At 41.2% G+C, this 27769-nt stretch overlaps 1 protein-coding gene across 2 annotated transcripts in view; it reads right to left on the bottom strand.

Annotated features, from left to right (window-relative positions):
• Positions 1-27769, bottom strand: part of agap3 (ArfGAP with GTPase domain, ankyrin repeat and PH domain 3) — a 161464-nt gene that overhangs the window by 29393 nt on the left and 104302 nt on the right. For both annotated transcript variants that reach the window (XM_033649814.2, XM_033649813.2), the window contains exons 10-13: positions 21508-21612; positions 19589-19760; positions 11370-11519; positions 4825-4980 (exon numbers count right to left, since the gene is read on the bottom strand). In XM_033649814.2, coding sequence (XP_033505705.1) covers positions 4825-4980; positions 11370-11519; positions 19589-19760; positions 21508-21612 — 583 coding nt within the window. The remainder of the gene's footprint in view (positions 1-4824; positions 4981-11369; positions 11520-19588; positions 19761-21507; positions 21613-27769) is intronic.

Genomic DNA, 27769 nt, shown 5'->3' with positions numbered 1-27769 from the left:
CCCGTGTCTGGACCAGATGGGAACCACTGCTCTATTCATTATAAATCAACATCACAGGGAAGTGTTTTAATTTTGTTAAGGAAGTCTTGTTTTTATGAAATATAATTTGCAGCGTCATTCCAATTCTTCATTGTCCGGTTAGTAGTAACTGTGCCATTGATCCCAATGGACACACATTATTTGGTGTATGATGCTCAGCAATCTCATCCACTGGTAAATTATCTTTTCCAACAGTGTCCATCTTCGTAACCCTGATGAGGACGGTGAGCTTGAACATGCTGGAATATTATTAAAGCCTGACTACTGTTTAATTTTTTTTTTGCATTTACATGTCTTTGTGATATTTACATGCTTATTTAAGTACTCTGTAAATCAGCAAAGTTGCCTGGGAAGGAAAATATGCAAATGTTTTATAGCGTATAAAATGTGTAAAGATTTATGGGATCACATACCCCTCAGGTATGATGTGACAGTCTACAAATGTAAGCCTCCTACTTTTAGGATTCTGTTCTAAGTTTAAGACTCCACTTAAAACACACATAACACAAGCACACATACAATTAATTCCCCTGTCCTCCTCTAATTGCTGATACAATCCAGTAGAGGAGTCCTTCCAATCACTTTAAATTCAATCAATTTAAATTGCAAAACAAAACTACTTGATTAAAATTTATTGTTGAGTCTTTCAGTAAATAAGAAAGTCCATAAATCAATGCAGGAAAATTTGATTCAAAAATAGAATTCATCAAAATAAAGTGAATTGACCCCTCTGTTGCAGACACAATGCTCTGCAGCACATTTGAGTTTAGTAATAACTTACAGACTTACAGAGACTGCAGTGTCGTGCAGTCAGAGTTATGCTTCCTTTAGTCTGTTACCTTTCTTTAGAAGTATGTGCCCAAAATGTGCAAATGCAATGCAAGTTTGATGCAATTTGATTTAATGTCTTTCTATAAAATTGCTTCAAATCAAATCTTGGTAATGTAAATAAAGACTTGAACACCTTTAAGCATTCAGATAAACACTCGTTTTCTCCCTGATTTCTGTGACCTTAGCATGAGTAAATATCATCATCCATAAAATTCCAAGAATCAAGACAGAACCTCTCGTCACAATTTCCCCTCCATTCCTGTGCCTCCCTTTCTGCTCACGTTGGACAAGCTAAAACCCCCAAAACAATGAGCATTTGATACACTTTCTTTAAAAGAGAAATACATTAATGATGCTCCCTGACAGTCTGCATTAATCAGAGGGGGCTCCCCCTGAACACAACTCTTTATCGGCCATCGATTTTCCAGTGGGTTTATGGCGAGCGACACACCGAGAAAGCTCGTCGCCGGGCGGCTGCTGGGAAACACATTACGGGGCTGTCAGTTGTCTCGCCATGCATCCTGCATCATTCTTTAAGCACATGAGAAGTTCATTACACCACACAGCTCTGACAGTGCATAGGATATTAGGGACTGTGTCCATTGTGCATATCCTTGGCGGAAGTGTAGCACCGTAGACATAACAGGGAATCTATACATGATCCAAATATGGCTTTAAATTGATGAGAAATACATTTGAAATAAATGCATTATAAGCTAAATTGGTTTTAAAACATTTACCTCACCTTGAGCCTATTTAAACAGAAAATATGTTTCCGTGCAATTACTCTGTCATTTCTACTTTCATAATCATAGTAATGAACTTAAGATTAGAAGATTTTCCTCCCACTTCAGCAGCCATGTGCAAGAGTCTCGCTAACTACTGTAGCACCATATTTGGAGATGATGGTGCAGCAACAGTTTCCCCAGGCTCCCTCTGACATCCTACACGTCCCGTGTTGACCAAAATGATTTCTCACCTTAAGACGCGCACGCCGTTTTGATTTATGATGCTTCACAACTACTAAAATTCAATTTCAGCCTGCATTGCACGCTTCTGATTGCCCCGTAAATGAGATAAACTGATAGCAATTTATTCAAGGATCCCTCCTCTCCTCTTCCCTCTCTTCTGTTCTTTCAACAGGAGACACAACTCACATCCCAGACTTGGGTGAATCCAATATTTAAGCAATACGTCTGTATTCCAGAGCATTCAGCAGAACAGACAAGGTGATGCTAATAGAAAACCTCGCGGAGAACAATGAGAGAGATAGAAAACAATGTGCGTGTTTGATGACGTGAGAAACATTCAGAATCTGCCTCCTCCAGCCTGATTACTCTTCCTCCTCAGGAAGTCCGGCAGTCACCTGACCTCAATTACTTCTGTGTAGGGATCTTATCGATGAGATGATGTTTGATAGTGCACGCCCATCACTCACTCAAGGCTTTAATGCAACTGTAACTCTGCCAGAAGTGTCCCATTAAGAGCTAAGTAATGTCAAATAAAACAGAAGTAATGGACTCTTCACTTGAAATCTGTGCTGGGAGCTGCCAACTGCTTCTGTACATGCAACTGCAAAACGTACCAACGATCAGATCTGAGATTAACTTCCACCAGCGTTCTGATGTGACCACATACTTATCTCACACCACTTATCTCCGAGATGCTGATGATGTTCACTCTCAACAACAGTGTGGTCAACAGACCCATTCAGACTTTAAAGAGAAGCTGTCAGAGACCATGATAAAAAAGTATAATGATTATAAATGCTAAGCCCCATTTAGGAGGCGTCAATGCCATTGTTGTTGTTATCCAGCGTATCAATCTTGTTGATTGATCATCCCGCTCCGGTGACATCAGTTTTATGGCCTCTGAAATGCGTCCCAGTGTTTTCACAATGCCATCCAATTAGGGTACTCCATTCATCATTGGGCTGGAGAATCATTATTAATTGGGTGGAGAGCCGACTGCCACTCCCCTGCTGAGGAGGGCCACGGCTTCTGGAGATCAGGCCTTTCAGACTACGGTGAAAGAAATGGGGGCTGCGAGGGTGCACTGCGCAGGGGGCCACATAGAGATACAGAACTGCACACCTTTATGTACATCGCAGGCATGTTCAATAAAAATACAGAAGGCTTCACGCTCTTTTTTCATAATGCAAGAGAAGCCTGATCAGTGTGAAGAAATGAGTAAATGCATCAGAGGAAAGAAGTTTCTGTGAAGTTCCATATAAACATTTGTTTTCCACTTCCCCCCTAATTTGTTATGGGCGCTTCCCTTGTACTGCAGACCGTGACAATAGGCATTTTGGGACCAAACAGCTCTGAGGACTCCCTGTGAGGAACTGCCCACTGGGAGCTCCCCCGAGAACTCCACAGCATCAAGGCCCTTTTTTGTTAGTGTGTTTGTTTGCGATCACACCGCCAATAGGAATGCTGAAGTGATGTAAGCAGGGTTATTCTTAATAGGCGATTGTAGACAAGTACCATAATGGCATGCAAATAAAATCTCAGGTAAGTTCAATGTCTGGGCTGAGGCAAAAAGGTTGGGACTCTGGGTGCAAGTGATGCAGTAACGAGACGTCTGTGTTTTTTTCCTTTCATGTGGCTCAGAATCGCCTTCTCCCCCATGTTGGCGATGTCAAACGATTTCACACAAAGCTTGCATCTAGCTCTGTGTGTGAATTTTGAATCCTTGGCCAACCAGTATTTATATACGGTATCGTCAAGCCATCCATCCAAAAACTTGCATCTACCCATTGTGAACCACGTGAATCTCAAACAATATTTTAGAACAGTGGTAATAGTCTGGAAACATAAATATTTTTCCATACTTTATTTTTCATTTTCCATACTTTTGAATACCTGGAAATTGATCAGATTTATTTTCATACTTTCCATACTTGCATAGGAACCCTGTGTAAGACAGCCTACGTGTATTGTGCTTTGATGAGTCAAAACTGCGTCATATTTCGCTCGTTGCATAATGTTCAATAAAGCCTGGATTTCACTGTCGATGTTTTCTTTATGAGCTGTTTGTGTGTTGCGTTATCTGTTTTTTGTACAGTTAACATTGTTCTGAAAAATGGTGGTTGCTAAAGCTGCATTGGCTCATGTATTCAGCCAATCAACATACACTTACCTCTTTGTCCTGTAAGAGTAAAAACGTGAAATAGGAGCTAAAAAAGTCCCTCAAAACAGCGCTCTGAGAGCTACGATCGTTCCTAGTTCTTATGGTACACAATAAATAGAGAAAATCTATGATCATTTGTCCAGTCCAAAAACACCTAGCAACTCCACTTTTTGCCTGCTTTAAACAATCTAACACTTCCTCTCAAATCCTAGTTAGGAGCTTCAATGGGAGGACACAACGCTCATGTTTGCATTATCCACCAAATCCCACCCATCTCTGTCCAGGAATACAAATCAACCATTATGAGCTGCTTGTACACCTCTCAGGATGTGATCCCTCACTGGCTTCCCAACAATGAAAAGAGCTAATTGTGTGTGTAAGCACAACCAATTTTTCACACCGAAGAACTAGTGGGAACATGTGTGGATTTAACTCGTCTGTGCTGCACACAGAAACGTACAAATGAATGAATTCAGACAGATGTGGGTATGTGAACTTTTCTTTTCATTCTTGCACAAACAGGAAATGAACCCAGCTCTCTACACGAGTCAGATTTCCTTTCAAATTTACTGCACACCCCCCCCCCCCCTTAATTTGAGGATCATTTAAGTGTCCTGATTGATCCACACACTTATGATGTCTTCTGCTATTTCATGTCCCGTCAATGAAGCAAAAATTCAAGCGGATGTGGACGATATACATAAAACCAGGCGAATGGAAACACACCTAATGTTCGGCACCTGTGTGTCCCATAGAACATTTTCTTTTCTGAGTCACAAGTTTGGATCATTTCAAAGCTGTAGTGATGAGACTGTGTTGTACCTTCATTGCCTGCTGATAAGCCGTCTGGCTTGGTGATGCCTGTGCTCTTTTTCCGTCTGTGTTTCTTCCGGTTGGCGTGTGGCGAAGGAGGTGGCTCAAGTTTAGGACTGGTGGCGCTGCCCACACTGGAACTGGCAGGATCACTCATTCCATTGGCTGAAACAGACAGACGAAATGATTATTACTTTTTAAGTTAAATAAATGCAGTGGTTTGAATTTCTAAAGTTTCTGAAGTTTCTCTGTTTTATGTTCGCTGCTGTGGGTAAGCTTAAGTTTCACTGTCACAGCTTCAGCTTCGAATCTACAGTTCCATACTAATGAATCTCTCAGGAAGTCAAGTCTCTAAATGCACCTATCCTATTTTGTGGGTCGTCATCACAAGGGTACTAACTGACCAAACTCTAGTCCAGATTTTTTGCAGATTTACCAGGGAAGCATGTTGAAAATGTCCAAAAATGTAAAATTTTCAAGTGGATGTATTGTGCAGTCATAAAAATGATAGTCTAGGGAGGAAAAAATCAGGGAAACACTGAAATGAAGAACAATAAGGTTAACTGGGTCATATTAATTGCTTTGATGAACCATTATATATTAATAAAAAGCTGCAGAAGGTGGATGAAGAGCGTCCAAGTCTGTCTTCCAAGACCAAAACGGCAGAATATAACATGCAGACCGGTTTGAAAAATGTGAAACTATTCCTTCAAAAATAAACTTCTCTGGCAGATTCAACTATTTATTCAACTCAAAACATATCTCAAATGTATGAACACATGAATCACTGTGAAATGACACTCAGCAGTGAATAATGAATGACATTATGAGCTTCACTGTAGGCTTCATGCAAAGTAACGGCAGCCTTGTCACATCCTAAAAATGTTTCGACAGCAGCAAGAGTTGGAAATGACTCCCAAAGTATCTGCTTGGCTCCAGCTTTAGATAGAGTGAGGGACAGGTATGGGGCTATCAGTGAACAAATGGTTACCTAAGTTAGCCCGCGGCAAAGCTCTCTATATGACTGTCTGAGAGTGACAGGGGGCTAAGAGCCGGCTTTGTTTCTTGTAAGTGATTTTATAAATGTGATATTAACCTGTGCTACCGTTGGGCAAAGGGATAGGAGGGATGGGACGAGAGGTGGGGGTTGTCAGCTTGCCATCTTTCTGATTTCCTGACATTTGACATCACTTTCCCTTCTTTCCCCCTCCGGATGCCATTATGAATCTGGGAGCGGGGGCCAGGGGCCTGGGGGAAGCAGGGAGGGAGGGCCGGTAGATGGGCCCCATATTGCTCTCTTCTTACCACCCTGTGTGGTGCTGGCAGCCTCCTCCATTGTCTCCCATCAAAAGCTCATTGTAGTGTGGCAAACTCCATTCATTTCCCTGTGCACCGTCCCAGCCCCAGGGGTGGAGTGCAGGAGGACAAGGGGCTCAGGGATTATTGCTGTTGTCGTTGCCAGTTGCACATGCTATAATGTGCGGCACTGTGCCATTAGCCAGTGTACAACATTAGGCCTAATTCGGTCATTACCTTTAGGGAGATGGGGCTGTCTTGGAGGAGTAAGATGGGCTCAGCAGGGGATTGAAGATGCTAACGTTGGGGGGAGAGTGGAGCTCTCGGCCTGGGGATGCATTCTTTGAGCGTGGGCAAAGTGCAGGAGCCAACACCTGAGACACACACTGCTATGTCTGTACTCGATTTAGAGATTAATCTTGGTGAGAGCTGATGTTCTCAAACAAGAATGTCATTACTGGGGAAAAATCAGCTCTTAACACCGATCTCTTTAATTTATCAGGAGATAAGTGACCATCTTTAGAAGTAGTATTAATATTTCATCATAAACACTGAAGTGCTATGTGGAAAATAATAATATTGATTATACGCCAGTCACATTAATAACCATAACATTGGTGCTTGTGCTGGACTACATACATTAAGCTCTCTGGTGTTTTGAATGGCAGCACGCAGCCACACATGTAGCAGCTCCTAGTCGAGGCGTCTGTTTCAATTTCCCTGCTCTCTTACAACAGCCCCCCTGAGACGAGTCATTAGCTGGCTCAGACAGCTGGGGGCACAGGGGTCCTCCATGTGCACCCCCACCCCCCCACACACTCTGCCTCCTCCTCCCTCTCCATCCCAGCGTCTGTCCCGCCAGCACAGCTCCGTATGGCGGGTGGAAGACTTGAGCTCCAACCTGCCTCCGACGTGACAGCCAGCATTTGTTTAATGTCGCTTGAGGTTAAAGGGGAGGGCTGCCCCTCAGGGGCCCCGACCGTGTCATAAACACCTCTAATTATCAATTTCTGCCCCTAATGTTGTGGAAAATGACCCCGGCCTTGCTCATCCTGCACCAGAAGCATATACGGGGCGATACACCTCCCTTTGTTTGGACCAATCAGGCTTTAAGCAGTCTGCGCCGTGATGGTATAGGAGCAGGAAATGGATACAACCCCAGCACACATCGCTGAGCAACAATATCAAAGCACCTGAAATCTAATGGTTTTATATAATGCAAAGTCTCCTGACTTTAAGTGGTTCTCAGTTCTAAACTGTGCATGACTGGTAGATTATATTTCTTAAATTGAGAATTATGAAGTTAGAAGTGGACTGATTCTACAAGCAGAGTATTCACTGTGGCATTATTAGCTGGCTGTTAGCGTGTATGAGGGCCATCAGGACCAAGCTGGGTAATGAAGCACACTGGGGATCAGGAGTCTCTTTCCCACTCAGCCACGATCACCTGGGCAGCAGAATAGGTATCAGCCTAACCTGTGATTACAGTGCATTACACTCCCACCACGGAGATGACAGTTTAAACATGCTCCAGGATGAAGACTATGGGTGAGACAAAGAGGGGGCCGCTAACAGCTTCCTGCCTTTACCAATGCCACGCTGACAATGAATGAGAATGAAAAAAGGGTGAGAGAGAGAGAGAGAGAGAGAGAGAGAGAGAGAAGGAGGGAGGGAGGGAGGCAAAGAGTGGGGGTGAAGAGGAGGGGGGGAGTCATTTCATTGTTATTCAAGAGGCTCCGGGTGAGGAGCACTATGATTCCGCCAGGCCCCTTGACATGGCAGCCCTGCCTGTCCTCAATCAAAGCCAACGGCTGCAATTAATGGCAAAAATTAGAAACAATCACCGCCTCCCCCTTATTATCCTCAATTAGAGCGTACTAATCAAGGCCTGATCGCGCTCTGCTGCTCTCTCCAAACTAAATGTCAAACTTCATTACGGCCTAGCGTAGAAATCAAACGCCCCACATGCTATCACCCTCGCATCGGGAGGCCAAGGTATAAAACACAGTGCCACAGGAAAAGGCTATCTGTGCGTTAACTACCTGTGTCCTGATATGCAAACTTAAGGGAGAAAAACTTATCACTTATATATAAATACATAGCAGAGCAGAGCAGAGCTGCAGCACAAAGGTCTCGGAGGACAGAAAGAAAAAGGCAGCGACACAAACTTTACATTGAGGGCAGAATGGGCAATATGGACAAATATACATTGTGATTATTAACACAGAATTATCAACATTAGTATTAAATTTAACACAGTACAAAGTTAAAATACTGCTCCTCTCATTAGGGCTGCAACTAACAGTTACTTCCATTATGGACTAATCTCCTGATTAGGGCTGCAACTAATTATTATTTTCATCACTGATTAATTTGGCAATTATTTTTTCAATTATTCGATTGCTTGTGTAGTCTATAACATGCCAGAAATTAGTTAAAAAATGTCGATCAGTGTTTCCAAAAGCCCAAGATGACGTCCTCTAATGTCTTGTTTTCTCCACAAGCAAAAGAGTTTCAGTTTACTGTCATAGAGGAGCAAAGAAATAAATAAATATTCACACTCAAGAAGCTGGAATCAGAGAATTTTGAGGGGTTTTTTCTAAAAAAATTACTCAAACTTAATAATTGTTTATCAAATTAGTTGGCGATTAATTTATTAGTTGACAGCTAATTGATTGATGAATTAATTGCTGCAGCTCTACTCTTGATTATTTCCCCAATAATGCTATTTTTCCTTAAAATAAAGGAATGCAGTAAATATAAAATGGCCATTATAATGTCCTAGAGCCTAAATTATGTTTTCCCATTACTTGTATTATCAGGCCAGCAGTCTAAAATCCACACCATATTTATTTCACTATCATACATGACAAACAAACACAACAGATGCTCATATTTGAGAAGATGGAAATTGCAATTCTAAGTAAAAAAAAAAAAGATTAAAACGATTAATCGATGATCAACAAGATTTTCTTATAATTAACTAATTTTTAAAAGTCTCCTTCTTACCAAGTCATTTTTTGTGTTTTAATAGAACAAAATCATATTTAAATGATTTGTACATTCAGTTCTTCTGTTGGGAGCAAATTTTTATTTATTATATTTTTGGTCCATAAGACCTGCGAACAAAGGTATCTCTCTTCTAACGATAGGATGATGTTGAATTAATTATCGAATCATCAGCCGTAGAGAGCACTGTAATCTCTCGCCTCTGGAATTGTGACATTACTCACACTTTGACCACGACTTAAGTCACTGTTATCAGCGAGCCCATCACGTTGCTCTGACGACTCTTTGAGCCTCTTGCTTTTAATTCAGGCTCAGAGATTGAGGTGTACGAAGGGGAGCGGGATCTAAACAAGCATCCGGTGCATTAAGAATGGGTGTCTTTATGAATGCAAGCAATAGAAAAATTGGGCCGGGATTTAATCAAAAATCTGCGCTCAATATTCAAGAGACGTTACTACCTCTGCTTCTGCCTTTGCTCAATAGGTTTACAAATGAGGACATTCTTTAAATAATATGGAAATGGTTACCTGGCTAAGATGCATTCATTCTCCGGTGAATCATCAATCTGCTGTTTTTGCATCTCAGAATCACATTTTATGTTAACCTGCAACCTTCACCAAGGATAATGGAGTGATTGGGGTAGGTTCAAGTCAATTCAAATGACAAAACATGAGCACCCTTCACTGTGGAACACCCTCTATTGATTATTGAAGGCACATTAGGATGAAAGATAAGAGGCTCGCGTTTCAATCAAGTTGATTTTTCTGATAGTCCAGTCACACTTTGCACTGCAGATGCATTCTGCTGATTTAATCCAGATTCTTAAATTGTACGGAGACGTAAAAACAAGATATCCAGAGAAAGTTTCTGAGCTGCTTGCTCCCTTAAACCGTCTGCACTGACTATGCACTGATTACAGAGACACTCCTTCCCAAGGACGAGCAACATATCTATCATTTGACGCAACATTTCTACTATTATTTTCAGCTCATTTGCCTCATTCGAGCTCATTTGTGGTTACCTTAAGAGTAGCATGAAAATAATTGAAGAAAACAGAATAAAGGAGCAAAGTGTGGATCTGATTTAGTTGAAGACTGGATGCTGGTTAATGAGCTATGTTAATATTGAGGGCTTTGCAGTTTACCAAACATGAAAATGGGAAATTCTGGGCCTCCTTATTTTCACAACACAACGTTTAGCAGTTCCTATTTGTCCTCTGCAGACCGGTCGCCAAACGCACATTCACAAACATCCAGTATGAAGCCTTGTTTTTTCCACACACACATAGTAATACAGATGCAAACACGCTCTGTGGAAAAAACTCACATACAAAAAACAAAAAAAAATCAGCGAGAGCACACACACGCACAACACACACTCGCGCTCATTTATTTGAGGACCCCACGAATCTAAGTAATTCTGCTTTGGGCATGCTGCTGATGGGAGACAGGGGTAGGGGGTGATGGAAGTGCCTGCGTCCAGGCAGAATTGATCGTTTGGCAGCTCCAAATGAGAGACAGGCTTGTCTGCGGAACCACGAGGGCCGTGCAGTTGGACTCCAGCAGCGCTCGTAAAGTGCGCTCTTTAAACTGCCGGGGCCCCTGGGAGCCCATGGGGAGGGGGGGAGCCGCCGCCGTGCTAATGAGAACTACCAGAGTGCAAACATGCATGGAAATGACTGTTATTCTGTTGATGTGCATTTAAGTGCTTTTTTACTGCCAACCACAAAGAGAGGGAAATAACTGGTGATGAATGGTCCCCCCAAAAAGCATTCATTTTCCTCTTCGGAAGAAAAGAGAGGAAAACAGAGGAAGGAGGGAGGGGGGTGGGGTAAGAGTAAGATGGAAGGTAAAGACAGGATGGGGGTGTGTGTGTGTAGACATGCATGGTGAATATATTATCTTACTTCACTCAAGTACAGTGACAAGGTGCAATGTGACACAGAGGCAGTGAGTGGAGATGCATCTGTGGCAGAAAGTTAACCTTCACCGCTCCTCTCCTCTGAACATGCTGCTTCTATCAAAGAGCAGCAGCCAAAAAGGTCACAGCGATCACAGCCCTGATCAGCTAATTATGAAAATGAGGCTTGTTCCACCTGTCTGAGAAGCTCGGGAAATGCCGTCTCCATCACCAGATCCATTCATTTTGCTTTAATTCACTCATCTTTGTGGTAGCGGTATGTAAATTTTGATTGCACAACACATGGTGAGACTTTGGAGGAGATTTAAGGGACGGGGATAATGTCTTACGGGCTCCGCTGCTTGTACTGGTGTTGATGGCTTCATTCCACTGGTCGGCGCTGGACACGGAGAAGGAGCGCTGGTGCATGCTGTCTTTGCTGCCGCTGAACAACGACGCGCCCGTCTGCAGGGATGAGCTACTGTTGGAGTGAGGAGCACCTGGAAAATAAGTGACACACACACAAGAAAATTAATGCTGATTTTTTTTGTTTTCTACATTTGAGTTCTCTGCTCGGATTGTTTTCTTTAAACTCACAAAGTCTGCAAAGGAAGTAATAATGATGCAATCGAGTTAACAGTTTTGGGTAGTTTCTACAGCACAGCAATGTTGCTGCCACCATATTTGTGCACATCCCTCTGTCAAGCAACCCCCCTCACACACACACACACACACACACACACACAAACGAAACCCCTCTCCCTCCGCCTCTGCCTCTAATTAGCCCTTAATTAACAAGATACACTCTGAACGCTAATTATCTCGCCTCATCCCTCTGACTGCCACATCGATCTCCACTGGCGTCAGCAGGCGTTCTCTCCCTAACTTCCAATCAGGCGAGCCACGGACGCCTGGCTCTCTTTACTAATTCATGGGCTAGGCTGCGCCATGTGGGGTCCTTCCCTCCTGTTCGCGAGCAGTCGCTACAACACATCCTAACTACTCTGAAAAACTCATCGATACACCGCCAGTCGTGTGCCGGGAATCAGATTAACTGCTTGAGATTTACAATGCATCAAACTGACTCGAGCTCTGTCACGTTTTTAGTCTGAAAAATCAATTTAACTGAATATTTTGCATGACCTACAATAAAAGATGGGTTTATTAATAAAATTAGGAAAAGTCAGGAAAGTTAATTTTTGCCGTATTTCCATCCTAAAAGTTGATACAATAACTCTTTAACATGCTGCACAGATTCATTATGAGACAACACAGTTTAATGAGGTAAGTCGACACTGCTTTGACACAAAAAGCTTAAAAATTCAGAGGCTTTGTTTTGCAAAACAAGACATATCTCTGATTTCCTCAACAATGCTTCCTCATCTTACAGGTATCACACATCAGGGCCTTTTCTTCAATAATTACAAGAGAATATCAGTTTCTGATTGAGGTGACAATAACAGAAAATATAGTGTGTGGGTCGTGTGTAAAGTAAACTAAGCGGCACGGGTGCTTGTTAGGATAATATGTCCTACTCATTATCTAGAGTAATAAGTGTATCAAATTCACATAATCATGTCTAATTAGTATCAGTAATTATCTTGTTGGGCCCAGGAATATTAATCTTCAGGTCCCAGAGGGGAGGGAGCAGAATCGCAGCAAGAATGGGAGAGAGAGCGAGGGAATCATGCTGAGGAGCACTGACTAAATTAGCATGCTGAAATCAGAGCAGAGGAGGAGGAGGAGGAGGAGGAGGAGGAGGAGGAGGAGGAGGGGGGGGGGATGATGCTGGGGAGAAGGGTACTGAAAAAAATGTGAAACTTTGTTTTTTAAAAAGTGACGGATGAATGATACGTAAAATAAGCTCATGACTTGAAAGGCTTTTATCATTCCTGAATTTAAAAAAAGGAAAATTTAAAAATATGATTTATATATATAAAAAAAAACAGCAGTCCGTTATTTCCCTTCTTACAGATAAATGTTTAATCACCTCATTGTTCAGACGTAATTCTTTATTTTCTACTATTAAAATCTCTACATTTCTTTTTTCCCCCCAAAGTTTGACTCTTTGACGCTTTAAAAAAGAGACAGAAAAAAAAATTGTTAGATAACTACGTGGCAACTTACATCGATATTTAAAATTCAACAATCACATCTAATTGTCAAATTGGATGCTAATGATTAATGAATTATACATGGCTGTATCCATTAGTCCCCAGAGACCACTCCTGCATAAAGGGGAGGATAATGTAATTACAGTGGAGAAATAATCAGCTTGTGGCATTAAAAGAGCACTGTACTCGCAGCTCCAGCCAGGCCTCACTCCAGTACGTTGCACAGCCTCAGCAGTGACACTCTGGACAATGATGAACCTGACAACTGCAAACTGAGGTCCAGAGGATGAGACTGTAGTGATCGTGTACATGATTTGACTGTCAAATACAAATATATCAAATGTTACGACATTTTACTGCAAAAAATGCCAAGAATAATAAAAACAAAAACCTATAATGCAACTTAACATTTTAGGAGTAAAGAAGTTGGTATTATTAGAGTGCAGTAACATGAAGTGACATTTTGTGAAGGTCTGCTCATTTTGAAGATTTCCTGACATTTGCTGAAATTTTGTCTCTATTGATGAAATGCTTCTTTATTATTTTTACAGTAAACATACAACAGCGATCAAGACATTTACTGTGGAACTGTACGACATGTTGACAGTATAGAAAGGAAATAAGCACATTTACACAAGTACTGTGCTTCAGTAGAATTATAAGAGCACTATACTTGTGTATTTCCATTTTCTACCACTTTATAGTGCTCTATATTCCAGGGCCCTGTACTTTTTACTCCACTGCATTTATTTGAGCTCTTTTGTTTCTTTACATACAAGAAATATGTTTTATTAATAAAACAGCATCTATTTTTATACATTAAACTACCCAATAGTGTAATGCAGAAAAAATCAGCTCCACCTCAGCAATCTGCGACACTAAAATGCTCCTTATACCTTTGTGGATTAATAATAATCTAATATTTTATAAGCAAGTCTGCATAATGTGTATTTTTTTCTACGTACTTTAGCTAAATTTTGAGATAATATTTCTGTACTTCTACTTAAATAGCATTTTGAAGATTGTCTTTTTACACTGCGGTATAATTTTTACCTCAATTAAAAAAAACTATATATAAAAATATATATAAATGTACTAATTAAAAACATCATTAGCACAGTGATACTTTCTTATCTAAGATGTCACTTCAGTTAACTCCTGCAACATTCTTAATAAGATTAATGAAAGCTGAAAAAGTGCAGCGCACCAGTATAAATATTTCTTGCTGACTGTATCGTCATGTGTATAAAGAGATAACAGAAGCCATACAGTGTGTTCTGCAGGCTATCCAGGGCTGGGGTGTTAAGTAGAGGCGATGGATTAGCGGGGAGCAGCGCTGCCTTGCTTCTCATTTCTCTTTAGGCCGGGCCGTCAGTGGGTTGATGAGCCGTGACGAGGCCTGACCCCTCCGTGGAGTTGTTGCCATTATGTACAAGTAGTGGGATAATGAAGCATTCATGCTAATGTGGGCTGGGCAGAACATCATCTGCGGCTGTGTGTAATCCACCAACATCATCCTGACCAACGCCCAGACGTCCCCCCACCACTCCTCCACCCCTGATGCTGCTGCTGCTGCCGCCTGTCCCCACACAAGTCACTCAGACGTTCATACGCATACCTGTGCATTTTGTATTGTACTGTAAACAAACTGTGTGCATTAATACAACTTAAACTGTTTTATGTTGTGTGTGACACACTATAGTCTGTTGGACAAATCTAAAATGTTCTTTTTTCCTCATGTAGGCCTTATGATGTGTTTTTTGTTGTTGTTGTCTGCAGACATTTCCAACTCACATCTGCTGTTCTGCTTCAATGTTACAATGAATTTGATGACATTTTGAAGTCATTTCCTCAGAGATTAATCTAGGTAACAAAAAACTAAATTGAGGACAAAACAAGTATTTTTCTACAGACAAAACAGCTCTCGAAACAAACTATTACTTTATTACCGCAATTCCCAAACAGGGGTAAGTGTACCCCCGGGGGGTGCTTCTGCAGTTGTCAGGGGTACATGGGAAAACAGTGGAGTAGCTCAACTAGTTTGAAAACACAGAAATTATAAAATTGGACAACTAAAAGTAGGGCTTGGCAATATATTGATATTATACTGGGATATGAAATTAGATATCAGCTTGTGCTGCGTCCACATGGAATCAGGGAGAAAGTAGACGGCAAACTGGATGTCATTTTGGTGCCAAGAGCAGGAAGGTAAAATTAGGTGAGGCCGGGAGAAGTTTACCATGTGTTACGTAGCTCCTGCACACAAGGAGAAAATGGGCAATCTGGACAATTACTAGAATAACTACATTAAAAAAATAATTGTATTTGATATATTTGATTTAATAATCACATCACCACTGCCACACATCGTCATGCATATTTCGTGTTACTGTCCTGCCATTCTGTTGGACTGTTTGCTCGTTTTTACCACGCCGTCCAGAAGGTGTAATCCATCTGCCTGATTCCATGTGAACATAGCATTGGATTTTTGGTACTGTAACATCCTAATAATTGTATTCTCATGATTTTAAAAGCTGCATTACAGTAAAGTGATGCCATTTTCTGCAACATTTTGTTTGCCTTTACCAACTTCGTCTTTATATCCACATTACTGATGATACTTTAGCAAAGATCAGTATCAATATCACTATCAAGGTATTCAGTCAAAAATATTGTGATACTTGATTTTCTCCATATTGCCTAGCCCTCACTAAAAGTGTTGGATAAAGGCTTTACATATGAAAATCGAAAAGCTCATTTTGAATGTTGTAACCGTCACTGCCCTTTATGTTAGCACAGACGCATCCGTGAGATGCCCCTAGAAGGCAGTGTCAAAAAATTCTGGCTACAACGAACATAACAATAGTGGAGGAACTCCTAATAATGTAGCTTTTAACGTAGGCACCGTTGTAGACAATGATGGTCTGTGAGGCCAAACAACTTTTTATGTTGGGGCTTCAGGACACTTGGATCACTACGGACGAGCAGTATGGAGATATTTTGTGGTATCAATTATCTGGTTTTTGGGACGTTTTAATCTGGGGCGCCGTCTGCCTGCATTAGGTGGAGTTGTGCTGCTACCCACTCTCCCCTTGGATCTCCGCAAGTGATGTGAGGACTCTGAAACTTCACCTGAGCCTCCCTCGGCATATGGGTGAGTAGATAATGGCTGAATTTTCATTTTTGGGTGCACTATCCCTTTAAATACATCGTAACATATTGACTGCATGTCGACTTTTCACTATATTACTGATCTGTTTTCGCCTTTTAAAAATGTCTTTGTCTGAGAGGGTACATTGATTGCTCCAGTGTTAAAAAAGAAGTCTCATGTTGGCGCTCGCAGGGCCTGCTGGTCAGTGAGTATGTTGCTACTGATTTTACTGGGCTACACACTGGAGACAAACTGTGGCACAGAGTGAGGAAGGAATGAGCGAAACACTCTCCTGAGATCTCCACCTCTTCCACATGCATCTCTCTCTCCCCCACAGGATTGATTCAAAGTGACTGGGCCCATTAATACTTTGATACAATGTATCTGTCGCCGGTGACACAGCAGGATGCGTGTTAACAGGGAGGATCATATTTAAAACGGTTCCGCTCAGCACCCAGCAAAGGAATTAAACCTGGCCGCTCGGCAAAGTCGTGGGCGCATGCGTTCTCTCATTTACTCTCTGTCTTCTCAGCCTCTCCTCTTCATCTTCCCATCTTCCCCCATCCACTCCGCCCCTCCTTCTCCCCGTCCCTATCCCTCTTCTCCCAGTGATTATAAAGGTCTTTAGATCTAAGGAATGAATGAATTACCAAAGGCACAGACAAGGCTTGTGATTTGGACGCCGTGAATGAAAAATTACCCCTTTGTTCCCTTCATCAATTGCACGTCTAATGAAATCAAAATCCCGATCGCATAATCAGAAGAGGGTCCTCCACCCAGAGAGAGACCTGATGTGATTTGTAACCTTTCTTTTCCTAAGTGGAGATTACGGCAAATCTCCCACACATTGTTCCCTGATGCGCAAATGGATGGCAACTGAAAATCCTGGGAATTTGTCATTGAAGAGTCTTTTCCAAGAAACCAGTTGGTGCTGTTTTCCCAAAACCTGCTCTGGCCTGTTTTTCAAGGCCCTTTGTCTGCCCTGATGACTCCCCTCAACCCAGCACTCAAGGTTAACAGTTAGTGGGATGAAACAACCTCGATCCGACGTCCTCTGCTCTGTAAACTCCTACATCTTTCTGCTTTTGACTGATTAACCCGTTCAGCAGTGGCAGCACCTTGGCCAGGTTGAACAGTAACCTGCCTGGACAGTGCTAATGGTCCCTGCCGACCCGTCTTTGGCACTGTACCCACTCCCAGCCAGTTAGCTGTAGCCTGAGTGATGGAAACACTGTGCCCATTTCACAGCCGATGAAGGACCCCGCCTCCCTCCGGGGATCACTTTGCTAATTAGTATTAATTACTCTTAATCCTAACCCCTAAATCCAATCACTGGCATCCCCTCTATAAGCCTGCCAGACTCTCCGCAGCCTCCGGTGGCACCGCTCGCTGGGAGAAGAGCTCTATTTTTAAACTTGAAAGGTGGAGAAACCCTGGCACAATGCTCAGGACCAAACTGGTGTCTGTTTCTGTGACCCCCCCCCCCCCCCCCCCCCCCCCCCCCCCAACAGAGGATGAAAAATAACTAGGTCAGTGTCATGGTGGTGTAACAGTCCAAGATAAACAAACCTTGTTGTTTGTGATATTTGCTATTATGTTTAAACAATTTTCTATTCCCTGTTTAGTAATTTAGAGAATTAATAGATTTCTCATAGACGCTCATTAAGTAATCATTGTGTATACTGTGAGGCAGCTAATTTGCATGAATGAAACATACGGAAAGTAGATAATTAACCTGTTGGGACCCATTTTTATGATTAATCACAAACTGAGCACACAGAAAATGAGTACAGTAATGAAAGACTCATTGAGTAACTATTACGTATTATACCTGTGACTTGTTTCCTCTTTGGCGTAGTATGTTAAACATGAGAGATCCCTCTTTACCTCCCGAGTCTATCCTTCTTAATATGCCAATATAAGTGAATATTCTTATTATGGAGGTATTAATTTCTATACCACAAGCAGAGGTGAAGAAGAGTGAAGAGCTTTGCATACAGTGTGTGTACTTTAGACCTGGAGGTTCTGCCAGCTTCAATATGAAAGACGAACGTGTAATCAGAGAAGTTTCCCATAAAAATATGCAACTGATGATATTTTACTAACACTGATGAGGGCAACGTGTTTTGCTCAGTGCTGCATCGGGCTCAAGAAAAGGTATTTGTATATTGTTTTTGTTGACACTGATTACAAGTAAGATATCAAGCCCGTTTTATATATATATATGTACACACACATAGTTAAAAACGTTACGCATAATGTTGACATTTAAATTCTACATCAACATTTGAATGCTGCCCAGACATTTTTTTTTTACCTGTCTATTCATTCTGTTTAAATCTGCTATTTCTGATAAAGAATAAGTTGCAGAGTTAAAGAGTTAAAGAGATAAAGAATAAGCTGCACTAATATTATTAGTTTTATACTATTTGTAGAATTAGACTCCAGTGTGGCTGCGTAAGATTATTTTCGACACGTGATCCAAACATTTCCAACAACTTCAGAGTGGTTTGAAGTCCAAAAGCCAAAACTTATTGATGAAATTATTTCCAAAATCAACGACATTTTTTTTACATCTAACAAAATATTCTGCTTCAATCCACATTTGTTGACATTTAGCCTCCCAAAAATGACATTTTCACAGCAGTCAAAAAACTGTTTGCGCTCCCGCTTGCTGCACATAAAGGGAAGGACGCACTTGTACAAACAGGGCGGTCTTGCAGCACTATAAACTACACCTATAAAATAAAATAATAAATAAATACATAAATAATAATAAAATATAAAATTAAAACTCTTTTTCAGCTCCAACACTATTATAGTAAAAAGACTATGCATTTAATCACTTAATTCAAATGAAGATTTTGTTTGAGGAATAAAAAACATTTTTTTAAGAAGTGATGATTCATTCGAAAACCTCCAGATCTTTAATGAGTACACAAAGTATTGGTTTCAGATACTTCAGCTTTCGGCCCACTGTGTGTTTGATACTTGCGAAGAACTGAGAAGAACGCATTTGTCTCATCAAAGATCCTTGAACATATATTTCAGAAGTGTGGGCTCATTTCCTCCAACACTTGCGGTTTATGTTTCTTGACCACAACTATAAGTCTTAAGTTGAAGCTAAAACAGCACAAATGTACTGATCATACTCCAGATAAATCACTAAATATATCATGTTTGCATAAGTGTCAGAACACATTAAATAAATATCTTAAATCGTACATTAATCTGTGTCTTATATATGTAAATGTACTTTTGTTACTCTGGCCGTTAACCTTGTAATGAGGGCAGGAAGTGGTACCTGTGTTTCCTATGCCCAGCTGCAAGGTGCTGCGGTCCTTGGTCAGCCCGTTGGTTTTGGGACTAGCAGTAGGGGCGACAGTGGCCACCGCTCTGGGTGGCCGCTTCCCGGGAACCTTCACTGTCGTCCTCAGCAAGTCTATCTCTTTCCCATGCACATTCTGCATGTAGTCCTACAGAAATTGGAAAAAAAAGGAACACGACAATTGTTGTGAATGGCCTGCACTTCACTCAAGATAGAGTCCAAACATTCCCACATATTCCCCTCAACACAGGGAACTGATTACACACAGCAGACCAACAAGAATCCAGGAATTATGGAAGAAAAACAAATTAAAAGACTATTCAATTTCCATCCCCATTAGTCACAACCCATCTTAGACCTTCCACTAAGGCTGTGTGATAGTGGAAAAATGATTGTAAAGCCATTATACATCACCTGTGCCCACGCCGTCTCTCCAAATAGCGAGATGTTAGGCTTAATGAATGCAAACAGTCTCATTCTCTTTCAATTTGGGCATTTGATTTGGTTTAAAGCGACTACTGCCCAAATGTGGGAAGCCAAGGTGAAAATCATTGGGCTCAGCAAAAAAAAAGACCCAGATAGAGGCGAGCTCGGCCTTTGCCGTCCCCCCACCGGCTCCTCTGCTTTATTACCGTGTCATAAAGCACTCATTTCTTTCCCAAGCCTCCTCGCTAATTACCCAGTGAGCGCTCTCATTTCATTTTATTGCTGGAATTAACAGCCAGATCGAAGCGTGCAAAGCTATTAAGATGTGTGATTAAGCCACATTCAATTAGTTTCTACAAACAATTTAATTGATGTAGCAGATAGAATTAACAGAAGGTGATTGTGTGGATGGCTTGGCTGACTGCGAAATTAAAGGTTCCCCTCTTCCACTCTCAGTCTGCCTCCCTCCCTCTTTCTTCCTCCCTCTCTCCTTTCCTCAATCTCTCTTCCCCTTTCTCACTCCTTCTCTGCTCCACTGCTCCAAATGAGCTCGAGCTGTTACCGCGCTAATGTAACTGTCTCCCTTATTTCACCTCCCTCCGTAAGTCAACAGATTCATAGATTCATAGATTGCCCTGATGACCTGTAATAGCTGTAATGATCAAGAGATAGCCTGTTCAGTCAATTACATACATCACTGTAGCACAGCTCCGCTCTACTAATAACTGCTTGTAAATTAAACCGCTAACACACTGTCAGTACAACACGGCCACACACAAGGTTCGCGTCTAACTGTTGGGCTTGTGCTCAAAGTTTGAGCTGTCTCATTAGACGCCAATATCTTTCATTTCACCTCGCCAGGATTATCTGAAACATCTTTAAACACAGGGCTGGAGGAATCACAGAGTGATGGGGGGAACTGGAGGGATTTTGGAGGAAGACGGGCACCGGGCTCCTGAGCTGTCTGCTGCCAGCCAGCCGAGTGTTTAAGAGGTATTAGCGGCCCAGCGGGATTCTGACAAAGATGGATGTGGGAGGCTGGTCAGGCTCTGCTGCCATGCGGTGAGAACCATTATAAATACAAGCCAGCGTGCAGTCTGGGCGCGGCGGGCACGCAGAAGCACAGCCATGTCTCCATTAGACGGCACCGGGGATGGGCACCACAGGAGGGGACAGATATGACCACTAGGACACCCTGTTTCTTAATACTACACTTAAAGTCACGGGGTTAGCTAGTTATATACAGTCGCAGTAGAAATCATGAGCCTATATGGTTGTAATCCAGCTCGCTACAGCAGCGGTGGTAAATGTAATCCCATCAAGAGAATCGTGCTCAGCGGTTGAAAAAATCCTACATTAAAACCTCCAGTAGCACCCTCGAGTACAAACAGTAGTGTAACAAACACATAAAGCCGATTGGAAAAGAAATGGGAAGAGAAGAAGGGAGAGGAGGAGGGGTTCAGACTCACATGTAAACTGGGGTGGTAAGTAAGGACGCCGTTATCACACAGTGTGACATATTTCTTTTTCCACTCCTTGTTGAGGGATTTGCCACTTCGCTTCAGAAGGATTCCCTGTAAGAGACGAGGCATCACGGTGAGCATGTGCTCCTCTCAAAGCAGCATGGTGGATGATATGAGCCATTATGGATGTTAAATACCATAAAACAGCATTATTATTGCTATTACAGATTTCGTTATGGCAGTTACATTTTGTTTGTGGTGAGTCGTAAAGCAAACATCATTTTAAGTGACAATTACGAAACAGTATGGGAGTGATTACACATTAAAAAATATGAAAACATAACAGTAATATTTAATTACATCCCCTTAAACTTTCATTCTTTATTATAACTTAGTTGGCTGACAGGTTAAATGACATGTTTCTGTTGTGAACCTCCAAAGCTGGCCAAGTTCCTCTGGCTCAGAGACCCCTCACAGACACAGAGAGACAATCCAATTTGCCAGACCTCCTCCCTGCATTCATACACATAACATGCTGAACTCTGGAAGACCTCTCAATCCTGGGATTAGGGAGTGTGATCTCCCCTCTTCAAAGCCCACTCAGCTCTTATTCTATTCTACTTTATCTTCCGCGGCCTTTCAGGGCATCTGATGGTTTCCTTATCTGCTGAGTAAATCCACTGGTAAACAATGCAGTTCCTCTGCTGGAGGTGGCCAAACGCTGCTGAGTGCAAGGGCCAGGAGGCTCTCTGGGGTTAAATAGTGAGGAGGGGCACGCTTAATTAGGGGATTAAGCCGGGGCAATGTTTGTGCTTTTACAGCCAAAGCCTGTGTGTGTGTGAGCTGAAAAAGGGGGGGTTAAAGAGGGTAGTATTTTGCTAGCCAGGCCCATCCTGCAGGCTTTAATCCTGATTAACACATCAGGAAGAGCTGACCCTCGGTGACCTGGGCACCAGGCTGTTTGCCGACAATCATCCTAATCCGAACCCGGATTCATCTAAAGGGGGCGAGTGCTGAGCATCGGCTGCATGTTGGGAGTCAGTTTGGTCCTCTTTGTATTTTATCAATGTACCTGCCTGTTTAGAGCTGCTCACTGACGCAGGGCTTCAAATAGGTGAGTAGAGTAAAGATTTTAACATACTTATGTCACCATGAAACTTCCCCAGCTGACTTACATTAAAACAATTATTTTTTTGTATAACAAGTTTATATGCAATTGTGCAAATAAGGCCTTAACTAATTAAATATCTGCTTTTTTTTTTTTTTGAACTAGAATAAACACTTGAATGTATATTTTGGATGTTTTCTTCCCACTAGTCTGAAAGACGACATGTTAAGTAAGCAAAATAGTCCAAAATCTCACCTTAAATCTACTCAGCAAAATTTAAATCTGTTTTTCTCTATTAAAATCATCAGGTTACAGGGTGTAAAATAACGTTATCTGAGGTTATCTTCACCTGAAATCTTTGAAATAGGAAAAAGATATTTGTCAAATCAAAATTAAGACAGTTGAGAAGACAGACAGCATCAATGCTGGCTGTGTGTCGCTGAAGCTTAATTAATTTTAATTAACAATTAGTGGTATTAATTGCTGGGTATTGCAATAAAATAAAATGTCATGAAATTCTCTTGTCCTTGATCGCAAAAGGGGCAAAAAGAAACTATATATTTGTATTCTGTGTTGTAAATATTGTGTTGAATTGTTGTTTAATTCAAAAAAATTACAAGTTGTGCATTAAATGTTATTTCATATTTCAGAAAGTGTTCATTATCTTTTTAACTGTTGATACTCGTGATGATTTTTCAGGAAGAAACATTGTGTCCCTCAATCGATAACTTGCTGACTGCCCAGACTCTTCTCAATTTAGTCAATAAAAGAACTGTAAACACTTTTTAAATGACTCTCTAATCATACAGAGTAAATGAGCCAGTCACACGGCCTCTGGCGACTTTATAATGCATGTTTTACAAGCAAATATGTTCCTCATCTCGTGGCCTTACTGAAGCATACACAAATCTATACATGCAATCAGCGCGGAGCTTCATATATTTATCAGAGCCACGAAGCAGATCAATAAAGACAATAATGTGAAAATCTTTACACGTGCCGACCAATTTTTCTGTTTTATTTGAACAGTCGCTGTGATGTGTATCTCGTTCAGTAATTGGAAGCTCGACAAATGATTTGGGATCATTTATCTTAATTGGTTGATCGTCTGCTACGTTCGGATTAATTTAAGCAGTGTGTTCTTTATGTGATACTTTGGCCTCAGAAGGCAACATGTGTGGAGCCCTGCGCACACACACACACAAAAGAGATGAGTGTGTTCAGCCTGTGCGACATAAGGACACAGGCCGATCGTCAGACGTGCTCTCCGTGGCCACACAATTGTCATATCTACACAGAGGAGATAGTGTCTCTCTCTTCTTTTGTCAGACGACCAGGAGAAAAGCTGCATCCTGCCACTGCGGCTGACTGATAGGCCGGCCCTTTGTGACAGGGGGAGAAAAAGTGTGTGTTAGCTGGTGTGTGTGTGCGTTGGGTTGGGGCGGGTAGGGGGGGTCGTGATGGGGCAAGAATGCACTCACTGCTGAGGAGCTGTTGGCGGCTCCTCAGCAGTGAGTGCATTGTTATCCTCACTCACTATTTTTATAGATAGCAGGGGGGTAGGAGCAGAGGACAGACATGGGGGGTGTGTGTGGTGTGTAATTTGGCCCGATGGGGTGAGAGGGTGAGGGGGGGGAGTGGTAATTAAGCTCACATTGACACTTTGATCTCCTTGATTGTGCATTTGACTGGCCTGGAGATCAGCTAGTCACACCACGAACCCCCTACTTCCACATCTGTAAAGCCAACCCCCCCTTTAAAGAAACCCTTTGTAGATAAAGAGGGGGATGGCTCTTGTTAAAAGTTGCCATGATACTCAGAGAAACTGGCCCTGGACTTTAGAGAGGAGCTTCCAGTAATGGATAAGAATGGGAGAGTTTACAGTAAAGACTGCTCGGAGGGGATTCTTTCAACCTCCTGCTCACCTGCACTTGTCAGATTTGCACGCTTCTGCAGATAAATTACATTAATCTACATAAAACGAGCTTCACGAAGATAAAATAATCATTAAATGTTTGCAGAATTATTTGAAGTTTAAATTTCCATGCTTTTAAGGGCATTTTTAGCAAATTTCCGCACAAATAAAACCACAATTTAAACATCTGTCATGTTAATAACTTTGATTTAAAAGAAATAATACACTGCGGCATTTATTATAATTCTCTAACATCACATTTATATCTATTACACAAACATCTACTATCAGTGACAGACACAAGGGCCGATAGATGCTGTATCTGTTAAACTGGTTTCCCCAGAGCAATATTTTCTGATTGAGTGAGGGCGCTTGGAAGTGTCACCCTGACATTATTTTCCGCTGGACCAAAGCCTTGGTAATTTTCCTCCAAAGGGAGTGAGAAGGTCTGGCTCAACATTTGAAAAAAAATAAATAAAAAAAAGGTCATTATCTTCTATCATTTGCAGGTAAAGAGGATATTACAATGATGCTGACCCATTTTCAAAAGCACTCATATAATCATGAGTGATTACTAATCAATGTGTCAAATACTTCTCCTCCGGTTATCGTTGGACCTTTAGAAATGATCCTCACTCTGATATGTAATTCAGCGTTCAGCACTGCACAACTGGTCATCTGGAGCAAAGCATGAATACATTAAAACAGAAAAATAGTAAAGAAATCGAGATAAAAATAAAAAACTACCAGCTAAAAAATTGCAATTATGTTACATTAGAACACTCAGTGAGTCTATAGTATTTAATAGAGCATAATGTAAGTGAATGTGAAATTACCTTGAAAAAAAAAAAAGTCAGAGTAAAGAAAATTACATCTGTTGGGACATCTAATGAAATTTTCAGCTCATCATCAGCTGTCAAAGTTGATTATATGAATACGCATGAATGAACTTTCATGCAAAAATACTACCCACACACAATTATGAGCAATAATAACAATAACATTTCCACTGGGACTGAATGGTTTTATACTAAACGGTGCATCCGTGATCCAAATGTAAGATTATTATGATCACACAATTGAAATCATATTTCCAAAACTGACTGACATGAGTCTGAATACATCGCCTAACGCACAATAACTACGTCTGCTTACAGTGGTTGTGTTTACGTACACACAACTAAAACAGATACTTATTTTCAGTTACGGTCATTTGACGGAAAAAGAAATAGTTATTTTCATTACAAACTCTTTAATCTGACAATTTACCTGCAATTACTGAGGTCAGATTGTGCCTTTAAAATGTAAAAACCTACATATTTTTAAAGAGAAAGGTTGATGATTAACACAAACTTAAGATGTTTCTTTGCTAATAACCTTCCTAGTGTTATATCTAAACCTTCAGCCGCCTTCTCGCTGGTACTCAGCTGCACTCGAGGGCTGCTGAGGTAATTTGTTAGGTTGTGTTGCGTCGCCATCTAGTGGTTGCAGCAACACATGACTCTGCCCAAATCACAGCGTTGAACTCTACAGTACATACACTGACATTAAATCTTTAACACACAGCATGTCATATTTAATGACACAAAAGAGATCAGACTAGAAAACAACTTGCCAAGAAATGGGAATTAAATAAAATAACTGAGGGCAGGGATTGGGGAGAATGTCTGTATGAGTAGTAGCCATAGGAGTATTATTATCAGTCAGAAAGAGTTCAATTGAAAGATAAAAATCAGATTTTCAGGACTTCACTGACAGTTTCAGTGTTTTATAAAGGCTCAGCTGGGCTGGTGGTAACGCATTACAAGTAACGCAAGATAAAAAAGTTGTTTTCTTTAAAGGAACTTGTACTTCTACGTTTTACTGAAGTATATATTTTTGAGCCAGTCATCTACTTTTTATTTTACTACACTTCTTAAAAGAGTTAAACTATCCTTCTGTAAATATTGAGCTTGAGTGTATGGTGGGGAACACACGAGGAGCACCTCTACTGCAGATGCCAAGTTTCCAGCTGCCTGAAAGAAAAGCGGCACCACCTGTCTTTTGACCACGATGTGATGATGAACAAGAGGCAGGTTTCAGCAACAATTTCTGACCACATTTTCTACACCAAAATTTTAAACACACAAAAATGTATCTAACTAGCTAATGTTAGTTTTCTGAAGGTTAATTTTTCATGTGTTAATCTTTGATGCTATGATAATGACATTATCTCATCTTATAGCTAGTCATCTGTGACACTTTTACATGTATTAATCCTCATTAAAAGCGGTTATGGTTATTAATTCATTAAAAAACAACAGTTTTATCAACAAATGCTGTTTTGTCATTATTTTTGCACTGGCCCACGCACCCTGAATCACATTAAAATGTAAGGTAAATTGTACTTTGAGTAATTTATTAACCAGGTACTCTTTTTTTACTTTTTTGGGTCATTTTTATGTGAGTAATTGTACTTTTACTTGAGCACAGATTTTCAGTGAACTCCTCACCACTGAGGCTCAGTATTAGCTTTATGTTGGAGGAAATGTGGGATAACTGGAGACCATTCCCACATCTTCTGGGACAGTGTGCAATGCAGGGATTTTGGCAAGATATTAAAGAGGAGATTGAAAAAATAATGCAAACTGCCATCCCAATGGATCCTGACCAAAGATACACTTTACGCATACTTCTACTGATTGCTAGAAAAATGACGACTGTAAAATGGAGGAAAGAGACAAACTCAATGGACCTAGAGACTGAAATAAGTCTATACAGTGAAATATATGACAGCAAAACTGCAAATCAGAGTCACAACATCATATCATTGGGGTAAAACACATGTGTAGTAAAAGCAGGATTGCACTTGCTGAAAGGCTCAATAGCTGGCGCACTACCATAGAACACGGGGATGATTAAATTGTTTCACTGAGGTGTCCGCAGTCGGCCTTGGGTCGGAATATATCTTATACCAAAAATAAGACATGGGTGAGAATTCTGCAATTATTGAAAAGGTCCGCCACCATCCATTTGAGTGTACCCAAAAAGTTCTGTCAGGCCGAGTGCACCCACAGAGCACCTGAAAGGACATTATCCCTTTGTTTCTAGCGCCATCTGCTGTAATCCTCCAACACTGCAGCTCCAGTTACACTACACACGTGTCATACCCCGAAGCTTTCATGGGGTCAGAGGACGTGTCCCAGACTTCATTTATCAGCCTTGCTGGACACTTTTTCTACAAAGATGGACTCCTGTCATGCTGT

The sequence above is a fragment of the Epinephelus lanceolatus genome, chromosome 12 (genome assembly GCF_041903045.1).
Source record: "Epinephelus lanceolatus isolate andai-2023 chromosome 12, ASM4190304v1, whole genome shotgun sequence".
Lineage (NCBI taxonomy): Eukaryota > Metazoa > Chordata > Actinopteri > Perciformes > Serranidae > Epinephelus > Epinephelus lanceolatus.
The sequence above is the reverse complement of the archived record's forward strand: the minus strand, read 5'-3'. Positions and strand labels throughout refer to the sequence as shown.